The 16270-nt window shown below is 35.0% G+C and overlaps 1 protein-coding gene and 1 pseudogene across 15 annotated transcripts in view; both read left to right on the top strand.

The window, feature by feature from the left end:
• Positions 1-11832, top strand: part of LOC122576994 (SET domain-containing protein SmydA-8-like) — a 66344-nt gene extending 54512 nt beyond the window's left edge. For 8 of the 15 annotated variants that reach the window (XM_043747998.1, XM_043748002.1, XM_043748006.1 and 5 more), the window contains 2 exons: positions 3388-3488; positions 10695-11486. In XM_043747998.1, the coding sequence (XP_043603933.1) occupies positions 3388-3488; positions 10695-10838 (245 nt within the window). In that variant the 3' untranslated portion in view covers positions 10839-11486. The other 7 variants (XM_043747997.1, XM_043747993.1, XM_043747995.1 and 4 more) reach the window with 7 other exon arrangements.
• Positions 11833-11865: 33 nt separating this feature from the next.
• On the top strand, positions 11866-16270 carry LOC122576996 (annotated as a pseudogene).

Raw genomic sequence — 16270 nt, 5'->3', positions numbered from 1 at the left:
AATAACGTCGGGCTCAGCGGGCACCCTTGTCTGACTCCCCTCACTGTCCAAAAGGCTTCTGTGTTGCGGTTCTTAACTCTCACCACGCTTTTCGTTTCACTGTACAGTTCTTTAATTCTTCTTGTTAGGTTTTTACTAACCCCCATCTTTTTCATTTTCTCTTCCAGTTTCTCTCTGTTTAGTCTGTCAAACGCCGCTCCTAAGTCCGCAAAACAGGCAAACAACTTCTCTCTTTCTCTACTCAGCTGCTTGTCAATGATGTGACTTATCACGAACACTGCGTCGGTTACTCCTCTTCCTTTTCTGAATCCAAATTGGCTCTCTTCCAGTTTGGTTTCCACCTCTGCCTTTAGCCGTTCGTCCAGTATCCCTGCATAGATCTTATACGCTGTGTCCATTAGCGTTATTCCTCTGTAGCTCTTTGCTACTCTCTTGTCGCCCTTCTTGTATATCGGACATATTACCCCTTTCTTCCAGTCTTTGGTCGCATTTTTATTTAACCTTATCAAACTATTTCATGGGGAGTTGAAACAGAAAGAAATCTAATAACTTGTTACTGTTAGAAAATAGATGCGCGTGCATCTGTATTGTACGAGCGAGGAATGAAAGAGAGAAAGACAAAAGGAAGACGCCATGAGACGAGTGCATCGCGTGTGTGTTGAATGAATGAATGTGCAATAAAACAAATTCATTCCTGTTTCAGATGTATAAGAGAAAAGAGCGATGTACATCAATACTTCAAGTTATTTTGTTACATATAAAATTGTTATTATGTTACATGTAAATTTTATATTTAATAAAACGTTACAAATTATTACTTTAACAATTACAATTATTGGATATGTTGAGGTTATTAGATGTATAAAGAGAGAGACGCGTGGATAAATTATAAGGTAGGAAAATATATTTTAAATACAGAAGTGAAAAGTACAAGAGTGAAATAATAATTTGAGCTGGTTCAGATCCGCACGCTAGCAGTGTTACCCTATAACTGAAAACCCCGAAGCCAACGTCGCCTGTCGACTGTTTATGGTTTGCCTTCTTCCCAGTCTTTTGTCTATACGCTGTCGATGGCTTCAGTGCTTTAGAAAGCTAAAAAGACCAGATGTAGAGTTTTCTTAGAAGTGGTGACCACTTCAACACGAACCGAAACACGTCCTCACACTCCAACGTCTTGAGTCGAACTCCTTTGTGTTGTTATCCTTGATTGCCTCGCCACATTCTTTGTTCTGCGTACAACTATTTATCCTTCGAATTAGTTTTTCATTAATCCCCATTGTTTCATTTTCTCCTCCAATTTCTCTTTGTTTAGCCTGTCGAACGCCGCTTTTAAGTCCGCAAAGCAGGCATATAGTTTCCCTGAGAATCTCTGGCCTTCAGCCGTTCGTCCAGTATCCCTGCGTAGATCTTGTATGCTGTGTCCATTAATGTTACTCCTCTGTAACTTTTCGCTACTCTTTTGTCCCCCTTCTTGTATATCGGACATATTACTCCTTTTTTCCAATCTTCTGGTATCCCTTCCCCATTCCACATTTTCCTAAACAAATCCTATATCGCTTCCCTCATTTCCTTCGGTGCATACTTCTATACTTCATTTTCTAACCCGTCTTCCCCTATTGCTTTTTTCTCCTTCTTAGTTGGCAGATCACCTCTTCCTTCTCTATATTATCTTCTCTCTCCTCCATTATTTTCTCTTCTGCTCGATGCCCCTCCGTTCTTCTGTGCTTTAGAAAGCTAAAAAGACCAGATGTAGAGTTTTCTTAGAAGTAGTGACCTTCAACATGATATGCCCGTAACACAGGAGTAAAATAAGTTTTGATTCGTATTAAGCTTTATGTATTACCGTTAATGTTAGGGATATTTCAGCCACAATATTGACAATAAGCGAATATTCGACTATCAAAATTATACTGCCGTCTAAACAGAAACACAACTAAGTAGGTAATATAATGTCATTTGCACGTTCCATACCGTGGAATGATCGCTATGATTTCCTGCCACATATGTTGTATATTTTCTGTATATGCATTACTGTTTTGTTTACTATGTGGAATGTAGAATGTCACAGACTAATAACATACATGTGTAAACAGCAAAATATCATATATAGCATCGAATACGTTTTTGCGAGTAACTTGAAAACTAAAGCCGTACTGTAGATATATATATGTATGTCGGAGATGAAAGGACATCGGGACCTTTCTTTTGGAATTTTTGGGAAGACCTCCAATACTTTAGTCTAGACCTTTCATTATAGCGGTACTTGAATAATAAAACTTGGAAGTAGTTGTTTATGATTTAATCTGATTATGTGTGCCCGAGAATTATGACAATAGGCTTGGGCTCGAAGTGACACAACGGGTCGCTGAACGTAGCCACGGTCACGGGATGGACGTTTTTATCTAACAGAGGTATGGAGTAATTATATAACTCTCCTTAAAAATATAATTGACCCGAGGAGCACAGAGAGATACGGAGAGGAGTATATAAGTGCAGTTCGACTTGGACCGAAGAAGTTAGTGAAGTTCTACTTGTGGACGAGTAAGTTGAGTTACACTTGAATTGTGGACCAGTGAGTTCAGTTCGACTTGGACTTTGGAAGAAAGCACATTGGCTACCCCGTTGACCGTGGATTCGTTATTGAGCCTAAGATCATTGCCATTAGCATCTCGAGTATATAATTACCACGGTTACTTGTCAAATTCTGTAATAATCATATTTGTACTAGTAAATATCTTTTCTATTGCATAACAACCATGTCTAATCCAAATGAAGATTCGTTACACGCCCCTAACCCTAATGATAACTCGACATGTATATAGGAAAAAATTGTTCAGAATGTTCACCTTGATGACATACTTCAAGATCAGTGAAATCGATAAGTTCGTCCGCGTTGTAAATAATTACCAATAATCTTTGTATAGAAGATATATTAATATTATGATATTACTACTAATATTTCTTCCTTTGCAATTTGATACGATAGGTATAAATATCTATTTATAGGGAGGCATATTACTTATAGGGATACATGATAGGTATATATAAGCGAAAACAATAAACATGCAATTGATAAACTTTTACAAATCTATCAGAAAGCAAAGCTGCAACGAAAAAGCATTATCTTTAATTTTAATTCCATTTTTTTTTCAAATATAACTAGTATGCTTGCTTAAAAATCGTCAATTACATAAAACAATAAAAATCGACAATTTCAAAAATTGATACAGTTGCCTACGTATGTATGTGCGAAATGAGCACGATCCTACCTGCAATCAGATCAATTAGTACGCTTACTTACGTCATGCTTTACTTTACGATTTCATTGTATCTCATCCACTTAGTACGGATAGTAATAGTACGCATAATTTGAACTCTTTGTTTCAGCTGAAAATCGAATTCGAGGTCTGATCCTTTTCGAATTACATGCAGCCCACGCAGACCTTAGTAGGAGACATACAGAAATGGAGATTTTAGTGCCATTACTGGTAAGATGAAATATCAAATTTAACACATACATAAATAATACATACATAAATAATAATATATATAACACAAACACAAGAAATCTTTGATAAAATTAATGAAGTATTTTTAATTTCTTCGTTGACATGAATAATGGAAAAACACAATGAGCTTGAAAGAGATAAAAACCATCTTGAAAAAGGGGACAAAAGGCAAGAGCTTTAAAAAATTAATAATTTATGAGGACGTATCGTAATTTAAATGTAAATTCTTTATTATGATATGCGCATTATGACATGGTATGTGTGGTTTATCATCGAAATGTTGATTTCGATGAAAAGCATGCAAATTGTACTCTTATGCCGCGATGAGGTGTAATTGCGAAAAAAGTCATAAAAATCCCTTTTTACAACAGTTTTATCTGGGCCTGTAGTGAAAATTTAAATAATACGTTTACTGTCGCGTACATGCTGAATATTTCACCAAAATCGGTTGATACAGAAAAAAGTGATAGGCATAGAAAAATGTAAGAATCATTAGATTTGTTACAATTACAGGTCAAAAGTTGTGAAAATTTTTCACAAATTTTTTCATTGTTTCTAGCTCGTAGCAACGTTAATCAATTTCGATGGAAATGTAGTCACGATTACCATTAGCTTTTGCAAAATCGGAGTCTATCGTCAAAATTTAAAGACTTAACACTATATTTCCGGACCTAGGACATGTGCTGCTTAGGAAGAGTTGTATTCGTTACTTTTAAGGTTAGGATCTTGGCTGTGTCTTTAACTGTGTGCGTAGAAAAACATTTAAATAAAAACCTATGATTCCGACAGTTTATGAATTTCATTTGAATACTCTAGGAGAGAGAATAATTACAGAACATTTAGTTGGATTTTACAGGAGAATAGTTGATTGTATAACATTTCTGTATATAATTTTAATATACATAAATGGTGTTAATGAATTCACGAGACACTTTTGAAGGATCGATTCGAGACATTGAAACAAATACGAAGGGTGATATACTGAAATGTTGGCTTGAGACTTATGTTTCAAGCCATAAGCAATCGAATGTTGTACGAGTGTATTACTTGTTCAGTATTATATAACAGTAGTGTATTACTTATTTAATATTTATAGGGGAAGTTACATGACTTGTGTCAGTAACAAATTTTGTTGTAACTTTTCAGACAAGTAGGATACCTCGAATTACTAAATGTGCAGTTCAAATTTTTGGCAGGAATTGATATTTAGGGGTGGAAAACATCCGTTGTACATTACCGACGTAAACAACACTTAAAGCCCTCCTGTGCTTTCAAAAATTTTCTACACCCTTATTTGTGTTTAAATAGTCTCAATAAACTCTCAAGATCAGAAATGTTATGGAACTATGTTCTTGGTAAAATAAATTTCTCTAATTTTAAAAATTCTTTGTAGAAATGTATGATTTTGACACAAGGTATGATTTTGTAAACACAAAAATACCGCTATACATCCTTCCTTGTCTTTCATACGTTCAATTTGATTATAAATTAAAGCTAAAGTACCTATTAAATTATGTAAGACATAATTTTTTGACATAAATAGGTTAATATCTTTTTATGGGGAATACCACGATAGATCGATTAATGTATTAAAAGATGTATGGTTGACCTTAAAACCTGTCCCGCTACTGAATCTGCGAAACAATAATTTGCACCATATAATAGCTTCCTTCGAACCAAAAAACTTCTGTAAAAGTAATTTTTTAATAGCTTTGTGGCGGCACTCGACTGCACAAATACCGCCATTTCGACACTAACTAATACCGGACGACGGCAGCGCGGTGGTTAGCGCTGTAGGTTATAAACGTTTGGGACTCGGGTTCGAATCCCGGCGCTCGGTAGTCCGACTTTTCTTCCACGATTCCTAAATAGGAAGAAAATACAGCAGTATACCACGCAGCAACATCTACAGCCAGCAGAGCTATCACTAATATCTACAACACACATACACCTCAGCTTTAATCCTTCGTAAAATATTCTACTGTTTTGAGTTAAATGAAACATCCTGTATACGTATACACAATCTTCTTCCCTACAACTTGTACAGGGTAAGCTGCTGCCCATGTATCGTTCGATTCGAGAATTCCTGTACAGGCCGCTACTTAGGTGGTTCTCACATACTTTCGTTCATGTAAGGAAGGTTTGTTCGCGCACAGCTAATTTCTAACTAACAATAACTAAAAAACAAAGAAAATGCAATTCCTTTATTCTTGATTTTCATCTTATCTTAGCTTCAAGAATCACTCCAAATTTTGTTACATCTGTAACCAAACACCCTTTCTAAATATATAGTATTATATAGAACATCAGTTTATATATAGTATTATGTACAGTAGGATAATCTTTACATTTTTACTTCCAAATTTTGTTGTCACGCCATCTAAAATTACATTTGATGAGAAAATAACATCTATAAAATTTGAGTTAATGTTTTGATATTTTTTCCTTCACGTTAATTTTCGGCATATCCGTGTCCCCTCATTCTACATGTATTTCATATATATTTTAATAAGTAATTTGTAAACATTTTTTTAATAAAGTAAATATTAATGGGTATCTTAACAAAAACGTGAAAATACACTTAAATAATGTAGATGTGTATTTGTTGAATGTTGGTGTTATTGTGGAGGAAGTCCGACGAAATTGTGTTCAAATAATTCGTAAAACAATTTTAAGCAACGAAAAATAAAACACTATTTCTTCTCCGTAAACTGGCGATCATACCATCAACATAGCTAATGAGAAAAAGCAAACTGACATTCCAGTACGAAATCTTGTTACAAAATTATATTCAGAAGATAGATCCTTTCTTAAAGTGTGGAAAGTGGGCTCTAAATATACAAAAATTCATAAAGAAATTTCGATACGATGTAACAATATGCAATACAACAAAGCGAAGAAAAAAATATCAGATGCGGATGAACGTTTCATTCATAGATAAATAAAAATAAATCCGAGAACAAATGTGCGAAATATATGGAAAGAAATCTCCACTGAAACATGTTTAGTTTTGTAGCGGACTGTATAAAGGTTGGAGTCTATGCTGAGAAGGACACGTAGGTCTGTGCGAGAATAGCAAACTGATTCACGATCTTGATCGAATCGAATGAATTTTATTCGGCACACAACGCCATTGGTAACACGATGCGATGAGTGTGACTATTTAAATATGATATAATGATATTGTTCGCATAACTTATAATAAGTAAACACGTTGGGACGCTAAATTCTTTTCATAAAGAACGCAATTACCGATCACGGAAAGATACAAATGATATAAAGGGGCTTCGGTACTCGTAATACTTTTCTTGTCTTAACTTCGGTCGTTCTCGTTTCTATTCTTTTCGGTAATATCCTATAATTAAGTAATTATAGTTTTAACGCGAGCGGTAAGAGACTGGAGCATTTATAATTACCTGTGATCATCGATGACAAATCAATGTCTGAGAAAAGGAAGGATATTAAGAAAAGAGGAGTATGGTCGCAGAAAAGTACAGAAAAAACTAATTATTTACGAAAAGTTACTCCTTATCGATTTCGGTTACCTTGAGATATGTTGTCATTCTAACAACTTTTCCATACATATGTTACGGTCGCTCGGCCTTAAGTTTAGAGATATTCACGAAATCAATTAAATTTCATTTCGAGTGGCTTTTCTTAAGGTTCTTCATCGTCTATGTCGCTTCTTTCTTATTCTTCTTTTTCGGCATACTTTTCATTTCTTTCACTTCTGAAGGTCACATTCCATTCCGTATTAAGATTTATTCTATAGTTATATCAGACCTAATCCTCGACCAAAATTTATTTAACCGCCGAGCCGTGAAAGATCTTTTGCTTGAAAACTTTCCAACATGTCTTACAAATATAATTGGCTAGGCTTTATATAAAGGTAGTAACCACTGACATGAAAATATGGGTTCATTCTTCTTAAAGCGCCAAAATGTAATTTCCAGTTACCGCTTCTTTCAGCCTCATTGAAGTGTTTTATTACTGTAATCATATCGAAATATTGTATCCATAATTTAGTTGTCATTTCATTCTCAAGTTTTACGATAACATGAAAATTTTGAGACAACATTCTGAAAGTCTGTATCTGTGATATTATCTTGCGTACCGTCTGTTGCAAATTATCAACTAAAGGGCGACCGGTCAGGTCCAACCGATCGGTCGATATCACATACCTTGAATGACTTAACGCTCAAGGAGGAGGTTTAATAGATCGAGTGTTGGTGTAATTTGGCACTTTATTTGCACTTGTTGTATAAAAGTAAAGTTTGATGTTCTGAACACGACGATTGTAAGATCTTGTTGTGAGTGAAGTATTTCACCCGCACGGTACGACGCTCTGTTGACTGTCCTAGTATGTTGCTGATTCCCCCTATCAGGTCTCGTCTATCCATCGTGCCTTCCCGACCGGGGGTTTTCCCTGGAGTTTTTCCCTGACTTCTGAGTCATCAGATTTACAGCTCGGGGAGGACAGATAATTCGGAATTACTCAAAGAAGAGATAGGTGCTATTCAAGCCATAAACGGACGGCCACTCAAAATCCCGAACACCGTTTCAAAGATCATATAAAGTTTTCGAAAACCTTGATCTTGTCACGCAAACTTGAGGGTTGGATGATAAAATAAAATAGCTGAGTCGTAACACAACTATCAAGTTTGCTTTTATCAAACTTTATTATAAATTCAGCAATCACAATGGAATACACACTGAATTAACACACATAAATCACAATTCACTCCAACAACTTTATGTAAAACCTAGTTACACTGATACGTTAAGTACGTGGTTAAGTCTAAGGGTAGAACTACGGGGAGGGCAGGGACATGGCGCAGCATACGCTGGAGTCTTGTCCGGCGTGGGAGCTGCCCCGCTACACCCTGCGGCACGTCATAGGCGAGAGGCTCACCCCCTCGACGATCATAGAAGCGATGCTGAGCGGATCACAGGAATATGAGGCTGTCCGCCTCTTCTGCGAGCGAGTTATGCTCGCAAAGGAGCGAGCAGAAAGGGAGAGAAAGAAATATTTCCACCCTTGTAGGATAACACGATGAAAGGCGCCAGGGACAATGCTCCCTCCCCCCCTTAGCGCCAAATTCAACAATTAGGGAATCTATAGGACTGGCTCGAACGGGAGGTCGCGGGAGGGGGTGCAACAGAAAGATAATTCAGCGAGGTTCCTGGAACACCCCTGTCATACGCGTAGGATGGCCAACGTGGAGTTTTAGTCCGTAAGATTTCGACACCACTCTGCTCGGAGTGTCCATGAGGATTTCTCCACGTGCAAAAAAAAGTGGTCTAAGGGTAGAAACTTGTAAAGATATGTTGACTATTCTAAGGATATAGAATAAGTGAAGTTTTACTGACGATACTGTATCTGAGGAAAGCTAGGGATGGGTGTGTCTAAGGACACGGGACCATCGGATTTGTTGATGACAATTTTGGTTAGGAAAGTGAGGGCAGTAGACACCGCTTCCGATTGGATAATAAGAAGATTGGTGGACCAGGAAGGGTTTTAGCCGCTCTCGAGAGAAAGTTGCTAACGGAAGATACCAAACGTGAGGAAAACCAACTTTCCCGTGTCAACCCGTAGCAAACAATAAATGTAAAGGAAACCTGAAACGAAAGACACTTGTTTGGTCTGAAGGACTTTAACTATGAAAATGCCAAGACCCATGGTGGGTCTTTAAGACTATTGACGATACGCGCCAAGGATGTGCAGACATCTAGCTGCCATCTTGCCCGCGGTGTGTGGCCTGATCTCCGATGTGGATTGATGTTACAATCTCATCGTCTGTGATTTGAAAAGAAGCTAAAATAATTTCTGACAAGGCTAACTATGTGTCCTATTACTGCTCTTATAAACATGGATATGTAGCGGCACATGAGTCATAGGACGATTCGAATCGAGAGTGACTCATATTGTTGTGCCTTAGAGTATCAACGCTGTTTTGATTTGCGAGGTTTAAGAACAAACGAACTGCGGACAAAAACATTATCGCCGTTATGAATAATCGTCAACCGAAACCACATTTGACCTTCTGTAAATTGACCGGACAATATAAACAGACGAACATTCTCTCTAGGAAAAGGAGTCTTTAGAGCGAATCAATATAGCGAGTCATACGGTAGAATCAAGTGAGCGACGGTTACGACCGACATACACTATCTCTGTACTTGTACTTAAAATGATTTTAATATAATCAACTATTACATTTTTACCACTCGTCTCTTTAATAAACTAACACATTGATACGACCACAGATACTTAAAATTTTGTCCAAGTTGACTGCTGTTCGTTGCAAAGTTCGTTACAAAGAGTTGTATAGTACTCAATTATTCGAGGATGTTTATCTACTTATTCGACTATTTCGTAACGAACGTAATAAGTGTAGAATATTATACTTATTAATCATTATGAAAATACTGTCGTCGCACGGCAATTTTCTATAAAAATTTGAAGTATAACAACTTACTATTTTGATAAACAAAATAACTGATAAATAATTGATCATTTTTAAGATCATGGATCCGCACGTGAAAATTACGTTATCTGCGATAAGGACTCATGGACTCCGAAAACTACTAGTCAAAAATAGTCAATAAGGAATTTTTTATAATATTACTAATCAGTAGATTCAACACTATTAGTCTTTGTTGAATATAGTATATTTGTATTGTACGTGCAAGGGAGAGGGAACGTAGAGCGAAAACACAAACATGTATTCCCTCCCTAGTATTAGAATATTCACACAACTCTGCTCGCCACGTGGGCTACTCGTCGGAGGCCTAGGGCACAAGATTTCACACTACACTTCTCTCTTTTTTCTCAACGGAATCCTAGGCCATACTTGTGTATCGCTCCTCTCTACGTTCTCTCACTCTACACGTACAATACAAATGTATCATATATTCAACCTACTTAAACTACAAAATACACTTTTTGTATTACCTTCGGTCGCCCTTGTTTCTATTCCTTTCGGTAATATACGCGTGTTCCAACGGTAATTATAGTTCTAACGCGAGCGGTAAGGGGCTGAAGCATTTTTTATAGCGTATAAACATAATACGATAATTATACAATATTAACAGACAATTATATAAATTGTGAACAAACATTTCTGCCATCATTTATTTGCACTTTACATTAACAAATATTTGAAGGTTTGTTTCTTTTTGCAGCAGGAGTCAAAGAAGTATTTAGTTGATGGCTATCAATTGCTGAAGTATGAACCAAAAGTTCTACCGGAAGGAAAAATAGCTCAACATGCAGAACAAAATTTACACGAAATAAATAAGCTCTTAAAACGATTCAATGTAACATAAACTTTATCAGTACGTAGTTTGCTCAGTAAGTTCTACGTTTGGGAGTAAATATTAAACGAAGAACAAAACTGTATATATATAGCCTTCGTAAGCAAACATATATATTGAAATAAATTTGTTAAAAGAATTTTAATAAGTATAATTACAAGCGGTAGTTATCATGTATTAGCATTCTTTGATTGAGGGGTTCATTTTTAGCATATGTTGGAAAAATTAACACATGGAATCAATGATATAATTTTAGAAACTTCTAACGAATCAACAATCTTTTTTCTTCTGCAAGGGATACGGCGATAGTATAAATTCTCCAGACGCTTTGTATGCCGGCAGCGAAAAATACTGAAAAAATACCGAATGTACAACAGAGAGGGATACTGTAGGGGTACAATACAGTACAGGGCGGGAACAGTAGAAAAAGATTAAAAGTTTACGTATCAAGGAATGTCACTGTTGCAACGACAAACCTTCTTTCTTTTCGGTTCCGTGTGAAAAAAGATTTTGCTACTGACAAACCTTTTTTGGCTAAAGCAAGATCGAACATAATACAATTTGACTCATATTTATTTATCTAATTAATAATTCGTTCTTTTTATCATCGTTTCTGGTAAATTCAAAAGTAATTTCAATAAATAAATAAACTCAACAATATTATTATTATAAAATAATAATTTACTATTTTGTGTACAATTTATATAATTCATATTTAATTTATTATTTATTATTAATAATTTACTAATACTATTAACGAAATAATAAAATAATATACATATATGTATAACTGATTTGCTTTATACATATATGCCATATATGTATCATATATACACATATGTATGAGAGAGGAAATTTCCTCTGTGATATTATATAGATATATATAAACTATAGCTACTTTGCACGTATCTACAAATTTTATATTATTCTTTACGTAGATTCCAAATTTATGTGTTAAATAACCGAGTAATGCAAGTAAATCATGATTGGAGATATAAAAGAATTGTAACAAAAAATTGTTAATTTTGAACTCACAAACATAGACCAGACAATATTCAGACTTTGCTATACTACATTAGAAAATGGAAGAGCATAAAGAAAGCAAATAAGATTCAGAAATGAAAGAAATAAAAGGAAACAAAGAAACATCTAAAAGCTCAGTGAAATAGATTTAGAAATTGAAAATATATTTACCATAGTGATTATTATTTGTAAATATAAAATAATTGTTAGGAATTCAAGTGTCATTTGTGCGTGTTTGATGAATGGGTATATGGATGCTGGCGTGCTGTTTGTAACATAGCTGATAGATTTATCCATTCAATATAATAATAGCTATTGTGATCCTACCACTGAATATAGAAATAACAACAGGTTATGGGCCCAGGATCAATAATTAGTTATTATTTTTATTGAAAATATTATTAATAGTAATAATATTGAGGAGCGCAGAAGATAACCTAAAAACAAAAAAAGAGGAAGGGTGCGTGATCGATGGTTCAGTGTTGAATATCATAAGGGCGCTTTATTGAATATATAATAATTGCTTACGTGATAATACAATTATCAAGAGAACATAAAAATGTCGAGCGGGGCAAGTTTAAATATCGAAAAGCTAAACAAAGAAAATTACAACACGTGGAAATTGTTAATGGAGGCAATACTCATTAAAGATGATTTGTGGAAATATACAAATGGTTCAATAATTAAACCTGAAGCAGCGGATGAAACCTCTTTATGAAATAAAAGGGATGGTAAAGCCAGAACCGATATTATTCTTACCATGAATTCGAGTGAGCTATATCATGTGAAGCATTGCAAAACTTCACATGAAGTATGGAATAAATTAAAGGAGGTTAACGAATCCAAAGGATCTGTAAGAAAGGCTACGCTCCTGAAGCAATTATTATTCACGAAAATGTCCGGTAGTGAAAATATGTCCGATCACTTAAATAATTTGTTCAGTCACGTGGATAAATTAAAAGAAATGGATATTGTAGTCGCTGATGATTTACTGTCAATCCTATTACATACAATCCCGAATACATACGAAAATTTTAAATTTGCGATCGAATCGCGGGACCAATTACCTACCCCAGAAGCGCTTAAGATAAAATTATTAGAAGAAGCTAATTCTCGTCATAATTCAAATGCTGTGAACGATCACCAAGAAGCTCTACAAGTGGAAGATTCCAATAAACACAAAAGGTATGATAAAAATAGAAATTCTTCAAATAAAAATGGATTTATTAAAGCTAATAAAGAAGTAAAACACATTGAATGTTATCGTCACAAACGTGGACATAAGGCAAATCAGTGTTTGAAGAAGAAAAACGATGATCATAAAGCTCAACTAGCACAAGTTCCTGAAATACCCAAAACTGAATGCTTATGTGCTTCCAATATTCAGGATGAAGATAATCAGGATAAGAGTATTATTACTGATGTTTCATTGAATATAAACATGGAATTGCAAATGGAATGGTGCATTGACAGCGGTGCTACATCACATATGTGCTGTGATATAAACTGTTTTGAATCCGTAGAGCCAATCAGACAGTGACAATAGTATTACAGTGTACTGTAATACTATTTAGTTATATAAAAAACAAACTTAAGAAATTTCGATTGGAAAACGCATTATACGTACCAGAATTAAAAGCAAATTTGATCTCAATATCAAAAGTTACAGCAAATGGAAAAAGGATTGTATTTACAAATAAAATGGCTGCAATATTTGGAAAGAAGGATGAAATCGCCATTACTGCTATGTTATTAAATATAAGTTTGGGGTTGATATTTAATAGATTCTACTTTACTTTCTATATTTCGCCACCTCGTACAAAACGTCTAAACACACCAGATACACTTAGATAATTAACACGTGATCGACTTGTAAGACAAAAGAGCGTCGTTAGAAGTCGTACCAACTTAGCTTGTAGGAACTAGCGATCATACCAACTTAACATTTCTTAACATGCTATTCGTAGAAGGGATTTATATATTGTAGATACAAAATCCGAATATATTGGTATGGTATATGAAAACAGAAATACGCTTATGGATTGGCACTGTCAATATGGACACTTAAATGAATCTGATCTTAAATGAATTTGATCCAGTCAAAGTTACCTATCCAATTTTGGGCGGAAGCTGTTAATACGGCATCATATATTAGAAATAAGTACCCAACAGTTCATGCTAAAACACTATATGAAATTTGGCACAAAAGGAAACCAAATGTGAATCATCTTAAAATTTTTGGTACCGGAGCTTATGCATTAAATAAACGGCTCGATAAAAGTAAATTTGAAGCAAGATCAAGAAAATGTATTTTTATTGGATATTCCGATGAATCAAAAGCGTTCCAATTATGGGATCCAAGTAAAAGAAAAGTCATAATAAGTAGAGATGTTTCTTCCTTAAGAAATATTAAGTACCACAATGATGAAACTGAAAACTTGATCAATTTAAATATGAACTGATAAATCAAAAACTTGACAAAGAAATCACAGAAGAGATTCGTGAGAAAGAACATAATGATGGTGAAAACATGAATCAAAATGAAAATTGTGTTCAAGATAGATCTGTGGTCAAGAAGGGGCAAGGAAGGCCAAACATAATGCGAACAGGAAATGTTGGTAGACCAAGGAAAATTTATAAAGCTATCCCAACTGATCAAGAAATGGTACAATTAGTCAATGATAATTCGACTGAGCCAATAGATGAATTATTATCTGAACCTCATGCAGAAAAATGGAAAGAAATCATGAAAAAGGAACATGATGGCTTGATCAGAAATAACATTTGGGAATTAGTAAAATGTCCAGTGAATAGATCTCCAATTGGATCAAAATGGGTTTTAAAGACCAAATACAATGAAAATGGAGAAGTTGAACGCAGAAAAGATAGATTAGTAGTATTGAATAAAATGAAACCTTCGCTCCTGTGGCACGGTTAATTTCCATTAGGGTTATAATGGCCTTAGCTGCTAAATTAAAATTGGATTTATACCAATTGGATATAACCATGGCATATACTTATGGTGATCTGAATGAAAACATTTACATGCATCTAGCCAAATATTTTGAAGTACCGGACAAAGAAGATTATTATTCTATCTAAAGAAATCTTTATATGGATTAAAGCAATCCGGTAAACAATGGTTCGATAAATTAAATGAATACTTGAAAGAACTTAACCTTAAACAAATTGAAGAAAATCCTTGTGTTTATTCAATAAGAGATGGAGATAAAATCCTCATACTGGCAGTTTATGTGGTTGACCTAATAATAGCCACTAATAACCATAAGTTGTTTACTTACTTAAAAGAAAACTTAATCAAAAAGTTCGAAATAAGAGATCTTGGAAAATTGAATTTTTGTTTGGACCTGCAATTTTATCAAAACGAAGAGATCAAAGAGGTAAAAATAAGTCAAGAGAAATATATTAAAGATATGGTGAGGAAATTCAGTCTTGAAGATGCTAAAATCGCAGTTACCCCGTTGGAAGCGAAAATAAATTTAAGCAAAAATGACGATTCACCTAAAATTGATTCGAACATTTATCAGTCATTGATTGGATCATTAATGTATGCCGCCATAGCTACCAGACCCGATATAATGTATGCTGTGAGTGCACTAAGTTGTTTTAATAACACCGCAAAGAAGAGTCATTGGTTATCCGCCAAAAGTGTTTTACGTTACCTTAAGGGAACGTCTAACATTGGTCTGTGTTTCAGGGATATTGGTAATGATCTAACCGGATATGTCGACTCCGGCTGGGGAGGTAACATTGATGATAGAAAATTCAGAACCGGCTTCATATTCAAACGATCGAATTGTGCTATATCATGGGAATCTAGAAAGCAAAAAAGTGTGGCAATTTTCAGCACCGAGGCCGAATACATGGCGCTAACAAAAGTTACTAGGGAAGCCGTATACTTGCGGCGATTTCTAAGTAAGTTTGATATGATATGGCTGAAGAAAGAGCAACCGAAATATATTGTGACAACCAGAGTGCAGTTAAGTTAGTTCAAAATCCAGTGTTCCACGGTCGCACGAAACATATAGACATCCGCCACCATTATATTCGTGAGATTTTCCAAAAGGGAATCATTGGAGTTTGCTATATGACCACGAATGAGATGCCAGCTGATTTACTGACGAAAAGCTTGGGCAAGCCAAGTCATAGTGCTCACCTAGAGACTATTGGCTGGACAAGCATTCGAATTCCATTGAGAGAGGATGTTAAAAATGATAACGTGAGTTCGTGCTCGCCATCCATATGCAGATGCGTTAGTTACAAGAAATAGTAACTAGAAAATAGTTCTAGTTACAATCGATAGATTTAATTGACAGGTTTAAGATGTTCTTTTGTTTTTATCCCTAGTCCATGTATGTATGTGCAATAAAAGGTTTTTTTGTTCTTGTTCTCTTTCCTTA

Source organism: Bombus pyrosoma, linkage group LG17 (assembly GCF_014825855.1).
Source record: "Bombus pyrosoma isolate SC7728 linkage group LG17, ASM1482585v1, whole genome shotgun sequence".
In the NCBI taxonomy this organism is placed as follows: domain Eukaryota; kingdom Metazoa; phylum Arthropoda; class Insecta; order Hymenoptera; family Apidae; genus Bombus; species Bombus pyrosoma.
Note: the sequence above shows the minus strand (reverse complement) of the source record. Positions and strands in the feature narration are given on the sequence as shown.